The sequence below is a fragment of the Tuber melanosporum genome (genome assembly GCF_000151645.1).
Source record: "Tuber melanosporum whole genome shotgun sequence assembly, scaffold_7, strain Mel28".
NCBI lineage: Eukaryota > Fungi > Ascomycota > Pezizomycetes > Pezizales > Tuberaceae > Tuber > Tuber melanosporum.
In genome coordinates this window covers 530,489-539,712 of record NW_003299117.1, presented here as the reverse complement: position 1 = coordinate 539,712, position 9,224 = coordinate 530,489, and the positions used below count along the sequence as shown (strand labels likewise).

At 44.9% G+C, this 9,224-nt stretch overlaps 1 protein-coding gene; it reads right to left on the bottom strand.

The window, feature by feature from the left end:
* Positions 1-939: 939 nt before the first annotated feature.
* GSTUM_00010384001 (uncharacterized protein) lies at positions 940-5,257 on the bottom strand. XM_002841255.2 has 10 exons: positions 5,137-5,257; positions 4,734-5,070; positions 4,283-4,650; positions 4,082-4,199; positions 3,834-3,987; positions 3,652-3,774; positions 2,482-3,604; positions 2,322-2,427; positions 1,991-2,257; positions 940-1,928 (listed from the first exon to the last, which is right to left on the bottom strand). Exons 2-10 carry the CDS (start codon positions 4,756-4,758, stop codon positions 1,003-1,005), a joined length of 3,210 nt encoding a protein of 1,069 aa, XP_002841301.1. The 5' UTR covers positions 4,759-5,070; positions 5,137-5,257; the 3' UTR covers positions 940-1,002.
* Positions 5,258-9,224: the final 3,967 nt, after the last annotated feature.

The following is a 9,224-nucleotide window of genomic DNA, read 5'->3' as shown; positions in this document are numbered from 1 at the left end:
CTCTACGTATTCCGCTTATGATACCAGTATCATACCTGAATCTTTAAAGTCAGTGAAGCCTACACTAATATGGAAGTTTTGGGCAAGAACACAGCGTATGATGCGAGCCTATCAGGACGGTATTGCCTACGGAGCTGCAGATTTTTGAGAAAAGGTCTCAAAAACCTATCGCAGTCACAGAAGAGTGTCAAACTCTCAAACTGTCAAATTAAATTAACTATGTATAATAATAATATTATTATCTGGATTACTTGAATTTGATATTGTTGCGAATTGTATCTTAGAAAGTGATGAATTTTATTGTCGGAAGAAGAGTAGTAAGAAAAGAAAAAGAAGGTGTAGAACAACATGAAGCAAACTCTGGGAAAAAACACCGGAAATCGTCTGAACTACGGAAACGCATACGCAGCACTCAGTACGTACCCTACGCACATTCACCGTAACAGATATATCATGCGTCCTCAAGTTCTACTGCTTCATGACCTGTCACTTAACAGCCTGGCAATTTTATTGCACAGCCACGGTTGCATCGGTTAGTGCCACCTGGTTTGCGGTCTTTCATTCTTGCACCATACCCCGGGATTTCTTGTGCACCGGGATTGACCGCTAGGTCCAAATCCAAGTTAGTTCGGAAGTTAGGTCTATTCGAGGACGGTGCTTGTACATTTTCTTGGGGAGGGGCTATCCGTTGGCATTGCAGAGACGGACTGATTTTATTTCCCTAGCTGTTGAATGTCTGGTATCATACAATAGTGGCTAAAAAAATGCGTTGTCATAAGTGGATAATTCTTGCCCCACTAGGTTAGTTTTGAGGGGTCGAAGGAGAGTGGAATCGTTTGATATTGAGAAAGGTGAGAGGGAGAAGGCATTAGAATACTTAAGTGCTCACGAGATCGTGTTAATACAAGTGGTGCAATACTATAGAAACAAATATCAAGACGGCTTAAAACAAGGTATCGCTAGTTATATTCACGCTTCATTTCTTCCTGCTCCAGCGCCGGGCTAGCGCGTAGAAGGCCCCGCCTCATCTACCCAACTCCTCTGCTTGTTCCTCCGTTCGTACTCCTGCTCCTCCAGGCTAGCTTTCTTCACATACTCCATGATAACCTCCTCCTCTGCCTTCCTTCTCAACTCTCTCTCAATCTCTAATTGCTTGCTTTCCTCAATTATCCTTTGCAATTCAGGGTCACCAACACCATCTTGGGTATCGGAGTATTCCCTCATTGGTGCCTTCTCATCCCTTATGCTCTCTCTGAGGGCTCTTTCTAGCTCTTCATCCTGTGTGTCTACCTGTGTGTTGTGGCCCGAATCTCCATCTAACAGGCTATTTCGCAATGCCTCCTCCAGAATTAGGTCGTTGGGAACATTTGTTCCATCACTTCTCTCAGCCTCAGCCGCCGACGCTCTGATAGCCCTCTGATAGATTTCCTCCTCGGATTCCTCAGAGTCGCTGCCAACCGCCCCATGCATAGAAAGGCTCCTCCCTCCCTGCAGCTCGGCGATGCTAACACGAATTGCTCTTTCAACCGCTTCATCCTCCCCAGAATCACCATTTGAGGTTATCTTAACCGATTCCTTAATGGCTTTTTCAAGCTCTTCATCGTCAAAATTGCCAACATGTGTAGTAATGCTTTGTGGGACAGTTTCAGCTTCTAGTGGTTCACTTCCTTTGACTTTCGGTTTCCGGTAGCGACAAAGAAAGCTGGTAGAACTGGCTCCTTTGCTCCTCACTTTCTTGAACTTGCCAAGACCTAAATTATGCCACCTGTCAATTATCCGGTGTTGTAATTGCGAGCTGGATTGTTGGAATTCCGCCTCTGCAATAGCAATTCTTGACCCGATTATGAGTTTATCTACGTCCGATACCTGAAGCTTCTGTATCTCTCTATGAATGCCTTTCATAGTATATCCGGGGACTCCCCAGAAGGCTACCATAAGAGTAAGTTAGTATCTTTACGATAGCAAATGATTGAGTAAGACGGGGTAATACCGGCTCCGCCTTTTAATACTATTCCACCAATACCCTTCCCAAATCCCTTGAATAATCCCACAGCCCCCTCCTCCTTGGCCCCTTGAATGGGTTGGGTGACAAGCCCGGAAACGCCATCGTAGAGACCAAGCCCTAGCCCCTTCCCCGCCGCTCTCAAGCCGCTGTGAAATCCCGTTACCTTCTCTAGGGACCTTACAGTGTTGTCGCCATATAATTTTGGGGCATTGTGGAAACCTTGCGCAAGGCTAAGCGTAAAATCCATCGGCGCTACAAATACCTCTGGTTAGTATGACCTAAGACTCAGTGTTGGTGTGGGCCTCAGTTGGCTTACATTTCAACCCAGCTTCCACTATGCTACTAACACTCCGGCTTGCACCAATGGCGGTGTCGCGATCCATAAATCCTGCCTCACGCTCGCCCAGTTCTGGAGAAGTGAGCTTCTCACCAGAATCTTTCCCACTTTCCGCAGTAATGATAGAGCTAGCTGTGACGGGGACGTCACTTGCCCTTTCGCCTCCAGAGAATAGACTAGGAACAGCCTCTCGATGAGAGCGACCGTGGGGCTTCGCTTTCCGAAATTGTTTGAAAACACCCTTCGGGAAATCTCCAAGGCCCATCATGACACTCCCAAGAGTACCAACTAGCGCACCAGTGGCACCACTTATTGGCTCAAAGGGACCAGCATCCGTATTCCAATCTTTGTGCCTGCAGAGCTTCAAGCCGTTCCATCCACCCTCTATTTTCCCATTATTCACCAATATACTGGCCACGTAAGAACTGAGCGGGACATCCGTGGCTTTGACTCTCCAGGTTGCAACCTTCGTATTGTCGACCATACACCTGTAGACCCCTCCCTCACCGGGTTGTCCGCCCAGCAAACTCAGGAAGGACTTCGCTCCTACCTCAGTGCCGTTTTCATCTCTGATTCTGGCACCAAGTTCCCCTGCTCGCTCTTGTGTTTGAGGACTTGTTGCCATTGATATGTTATCCGCTAGTATGTCCGCCGTTAGCTTCTTGAATGGTGTTGGCCCAGGCCCCGCACCAGCCCCTGCTACCATACTCCCCCAAAATGGCTGGTCACCAAAGAATGGAACGATAACAGTGGGTTTACCACATCTTATGCCGGCTGCAGTGGTGCCAGCTCCCCCGTGATGAACAACTGCCAAGCATCGTGGGAATAACCAATCATGCGGGCAATTTCCTAACATCATGACCCCTGGTGGTAGATCTAATTGGTCACCTCCAAGCCCCCCCCACCCCTTAGACACTAAAGCGCGGACCCCGGTTTTGCGCACAGCAGAAAATATCATATCTGTCAAAGCGTTAGGATCATCGACCACGATTGACCCGAACCCAATGTAAACCGGGGGCGGGCCTGATGCTAGGAAGTCGGCAAGATCTGGCGGGGGTATGTACGACGATGCCAAAGAGAGGAAAAAGAAGCCGCTGATGGATATATGTTGAGGCCAATCTAGTGGCTTGGGGATAAGAGCTGGAGACCAGCAATACGTATGTGGGACCTTAAGTCTGGCGATCATCCCTGGAGCCCACATAGTGCTGATAGGATCTAGGCCCAACTTCTTTGCGCGGAATTTGTTTACCAGGTCACCTAGACTATTCATCTCGTCAGTGGGATCACTCTTGGAAAAGGGATGACTAACCCTTGCCAAGTCATCATCTCCACAAGTATGTAACTGAGAAAATTTGTTACCGCGCCCTCAGCATTAGAGCTCTGGATATTTGCTAACGGATGAGGAAAAGCAGTCGTTGGTGACCAAGGCATCCTGAGAGAAAGTTAGTATGTAATTAAGATTATAATTATTTTCCCCTATCGAATACGTACGTAAACATTAGGTGCAAAGGTACTCCTAGCTTTTCAGCGCAATGAATATGCCCAAAGCTTGGAGGGTTAGCAATAATAGCGTCTGCCACAAAGGGCTTCGCTCCACTAGAAGCCAAGTCGAGAGAATAGGAAGTTCCATCACCAGGTTCAATACCTAAGACACCGAGTTTCAGTCTCTAAAAATACATGGGTAGTCATTGACGTTATCAATGGCCTCAATCGAAGTTGAGAGTGCGCGAGATACTCACAAGCTCTCCAACCACCTACAAGCACATCCCACATTGCCTTTCTTCTCTTTGTTACATCCCCATTCTTTAGGCTGTCGAAACCAGGCATTAATCCAGGATTTTTCACCATGAATGCCATCTTGATATATATTAGCACCAATTCACGCAAAGTCGCATACCGGTCATGGGGCATGAGATAAGAAACACACGGCCTAAACTCACAAGTTCTGAGGGATCGCCGCTTAGGGAAAAGAACTCTAGGCCATTTTCCTCAACAAACTCTTTGAATGTCGGATGTGTAGCAACCCTAACCCTATGTTTATACCCATTTTTCAATACCTGACCGAGCGCAATAAAGGGCTGCACATCCCCCCTACTCCCAATTATTTGTATGAGTATATTGAGAGGTGGTACGTTCCTGGCAAATTCAGGAATATCGAAACCAGGAACCGGCAAATCGATAGGTTTTCCATGCAGTGCACGATCCTTTGCTTCCTCGGCCAGTGCCAGTTGTCCCCTCATTGCCGGAGCCAGAAGCGATGATAGAGTCGCAGTCCTTTGATTGATGTTAATGTTGATCCGGCCATCATCTAAGTGCGAACGTTATTATGTTGTTAGCTAAGAACCATCAGATAAGGAGAGGGGCGAGTCCTGAACAAGGGGGATAGCCAACCAGCAATCTTTGCATTCGTCTCCATCTCGTCCTGCTCTATATCAAGTTCCCCGTATATTTCCGAAAACGCCGGAGGGGGCGAGGAAGGCGGGTCCCCTTCAAGCTCGGAGATAAATTCTGGATGGCCATCTGCAAAGCTGCCGTGATGTGGACTAACTAAAGGCCCAGCTGGTACCGAATCTATCGAAGGCAATGGGCTATATACTGGAGGAGGAGTATTGCGGTTGGACAGATGAGCCGCATCACCTTCGTGTGGAGATTGATGAGGAGGGATTGGGGGGGGGGTTCGCCTGCCTGTCAGAGATCGGTCGTCCGACATCTTTATTAGCGGGCCTAGCTAGAGATTGATTAGATTCCTATTGGGAAACTAAGCTGATTCGGTTGTTCGGGAACTTAGCCCTACAATTTTTGATTGAGAAGAGCCTCAGGTCCACGCGAGTGGTTTTTAACTGTGAATACTGCGAGTTCGGTGGAAATTAAGGGTTTTGAGAATGCGCCGACGAGCAAAGACCTTCCCTTTAAACTATGCTTCTGGTTGTGATCGTATTATATTAGGATAGGGATGGCCTTGATATAAAGCCCGGTTCGCTAGATGACGAAACAGCCAAGCTTTATCACGGTGCGCAAGGACGGTGATCTTCAGTCGCGCGTGGCTGGGGAGTGGCAAGGGCTGGGGAGGCAACGTCAGCAACCACAGTACTAGCACAGTGGCTGAGTCGAATTTCGGATTTCTGACGCAGAGTGAAAAGACACGAATAGGGCGAGGGAGAGCTGAGGGGTTGCCTGTGGCTTTCGTGTTACTTCAATTGAAATACCGCAGCAAATTAAAAAAAAGCCCAACGGACCATTTCATGTATGATAATGTTATTATATTTACCACCGCTCGAACCGGGGAGCGAGGGCGCCCTCCCGGGAAAGGAAAAGTTAACTTGCCGAATAAAGGCGATCACGCAAAATACTTTTTAGCCGTTCTATGGAAAGCGGAGTCGCGGAATTAATGCCGCGAATCATCTGACAACACAGTGCCAAAGGAAAGCTAATATAGCCTGTAAATATTCGAACTCATTGTGAGGTACAAGTGACTCTTAACATGTTACACTGAAACCACTTCTTATAACAAATTTTATGTTGTTCGATCAAAAAAGAGATGTCATAGCGCAAGCATTCCATAGGCTCAATTGATAGACAAATCTTGAGCGAATGAGAATAAGGAACGGAGATAAACGGTGGGTGAGAAGCAAAGTAGATTACTATACCTCCGGGGTCTACTCGCTCCAGTACCATAAGCGCACAACCCGACAGCTAAATCTCTCACTCGAGACACACTAATTGGAGATAAGTCCTGTTTGCCCGAGAGCCCAATACCTATCAGCCAACGTATAACACTTTACTCTACCCTATATCTCATGTGCTCGGAAACCCCAGCAGCACCACACAAACGACTTGAACTATCAGATTCAGGAAGAATAGGAGCATTTATCACGGATAAAATCTAATCTTACTAATAGCAATCCGAGTCCCAGCGGCCGTAACTATATAAGAGGCAGAAGCTGCATCTGTGTAGTCCCGCACCTAAAATCCCATCACCTATTAAGTGTTCAAAAATAGGCTAGACACCAACTCCTTTTTTGTGAGAATGCAATAAAACAACTAGATCTAACCATGGTCTAGTGTTTCTCTCGAGCCAACATATCTCACGAGCCGAGCGGGCTCGAGCTTTTGAATAGACTTTCGGTTTTGTCCTATTAGATGAGGTGAGAGGGGAGGAGATAGGTACGATACCTCAAAAGAGACCCGGCGGATGCAGATTGGCAGAGCAGAGGGATTTTGGGAGCTAAGAACATCAGTTTGCTCGGAGAGTCGTTTGCATCCATTTGGAGGCCTAAAAGTGACTGTATGATGTCGCAATGATGTCGCAGATGTACTGCCGGCTATCTAGTATCTATCATAAAATGATATCATAGGAACTGGCATTGAGAAGGGTAGGGGCCGAAAAAGTTTCAAGATCTTTTGCGGTGCAAGTCCTCAGATGAGGGTCAACCAGTACCTTCCGTGGACCAGCGCTCTCACTGGCGCATATGGGTCCTTGCTTTTCACTCCGCATCCTGTTCCCCCCAACCCGCCGAAAACATTAACGAGTGAGAGGTGATGATTACTAACAAATGTTACATTTAAGCCGGTGATTGTATTGCCCAGCTCGTGATAGAAAAAATCAATATCACAGACGTGATAGAAATAGACAATCCGGAGGAAACTGAAAGTGGCACAGCAGGATTCAGCAGCACAGACATCACAACAAGGGCTATGACTATCCAGCAGTTGGAACCAATAGTAAGTCTACTGCAGGTATCAATGGACCAGAATAAACACTGGGATGATGTAATGGAAGTACCTGAGTGAACCCTTATGACCAGCACAATTCTAGCCTGCAAAGAGTTAAAGAAATTTAATCTCAAATTTTAAGAGCAAATCCTAAAAGTCATTCCCAGGGATAAGGATTGGCTAAAGAGAAGAAAGATTGGAGAAGTTACTAGACAAATAACCAACCCTTTCCAAAGGATTGAACCCTAACTGATGATTTGCTTTACTATAAGCAAAGATTGTTTGTATCCAAAAATGAGTGCCTCTATACCACAATATCCAAAAAATGTCATGATGCTAAGATAGCAGGACGTTTTAGACAAGAAAAAACTCTAAAAATAATCATGTAAGAATTCTATTAGAAAGGCCTGGCAGGTTGGATAAATGACTACTTGTGGTCATGTGATTATTGTCAACAAAATAAATTGCCATGCCACACAAAATACAGCATACTACAACTACTATCAATACCATATGCAGCTTGGACATCTATCTCTGTGAACTTGTTAAAAATACCAGGATCCGATACCTAGAAATCACCCTAAGTAGGGTAATCCCACTTGGAGAACTGAAATCCTTGTCTCCAACACCCCCCTCTGGCCCCCTTACAGGGCCCACACATCATCACACATATCAATCTCAGTTGCGTCCTGTGACTATAATACCACAAAATTGAAGATGTCAGAATAACACTATATACATTGCCACTGTCTATCTGACCAGATCTTGTTCACAGGATATATGATAGTGGACCTTCGGCTAGGTCTGGAAAGTGGAGTAGAGCAAATCCGTCAACTACACAGAGAGTTACTAGGTTTCAAAGATGTGATATTATTGGCATTGGCTGTAGGTAACGGGACGATTTTGCACGAAGAGATAGTATCGAATAGTAAAGGATCTCAATGTGAAACCAATACATTCGCATCCATTGTCAAAGAGCCAGAAGAGTTTAGAACTCTGAGGAACACTCCTATAGAAGTCAATAGACTTCACGGATTGTTGCAACTAGGTTTCGGGACATGACGTAGCTACAGGGATGACGTCCAATACTATAACAGCGATTGAAACCCTGTTACCCAGAGCAACTAAGGGTTGCCAATGGAGGGATTATTTGTCAATCTAGTGGAATAGCTTCCTGCGAATTAGTAGAAAGTTTTCTGAAAGATATCTATTGGTTGAGTAAAGAGTTATGAAGGTTTGAAGTCAGATAACCTAGAAAGGTTGTGATTATGACTACCTTCATAGATACAACCTGCACATGAAACCGATCATTTCATCAATGACAGAGACAATTGGGGCCAACTCAGCTCAACTCAAGAACTAGGCCGTAAGTCAAGGACTCTGATAATCGGGTAATTACTATTGGGAACAGCATGGTTCCTAAATAGTTATATCATAATTACCAAAGAGGGTGTGATGATTTTCAGGGTCTCTAGGTGTTCGCACCTTTGAAGGAAACCCAACATTGCAAGTTGTAATCAGAAGGGGTACATAGTTGTATGATAAACAGATGTAGTCCACAAACACTCAGACGTAGAATATAAATGTCGAAGTGCCTCCCAAGCTTTAGACATCATCGAGCAATGGAGAAGAGACCTTAACTATATAATATTGTTTGTACGATTCTATCTTACTTTACCTATTCTACTTCGCTCTTAGTAGTCATAAATGAAATAAGTGAATCCAAGCCTTCCTAGACAATCTCCGTTTACAGAAACAAATCTTGGTTGACCTAAATAACTCTGAAGTCCGTCAGGTTGTCTCTGCCTAACAGAACTTCACTATGCAACTACCACAAAGTCAAGGATGTTGTAACTGGTCTGGGTACTCAGTTAAAGGTTTTGTTTTTTGTTTTGTTTTAAGTATGGCTTTGATACTTGGTTTGTTTTAAGTATCATTTGATACTTGATTTGTTTTGTGTTTTGTTTTAAGTATTGCCTTGATATTTGATTTGTTTTAAGTATTATTTGATCTTTGATTTTGTTTTATGTTTTGTTTTAAGTAACATTTTGATACTTAAGTGGTTTTACCAAAGTGTATCGCTTAATACCTTTCACTAGTTTCATTCATGCTAAACATGAATAGATTTGTATATTTAAAGACCACCTGATTCCACAATGGAAAAGGCAG

Coding starts and splice junctions, on each gene's coding strand:
- GSTUM_00010384001 (XM_002841255.2), bottom strand. CDS start 4,758: ATGGAGACGAATGCAAAGATTGCTG. Junction 4,651..4,733: donor GACGAATGCAAAGATTGCTG/GTTGGCTATCCC, acceptor GTTCGCACTTAG/ATGATGGCCGGATCAACATT. Junction 3,775..3,833: donor CCTTTGCACCTAATGTTTAC/GTACGTATTCGA, acceptor ACTTTCTCTCAG/GATGCCTTGGTCACCAACGA.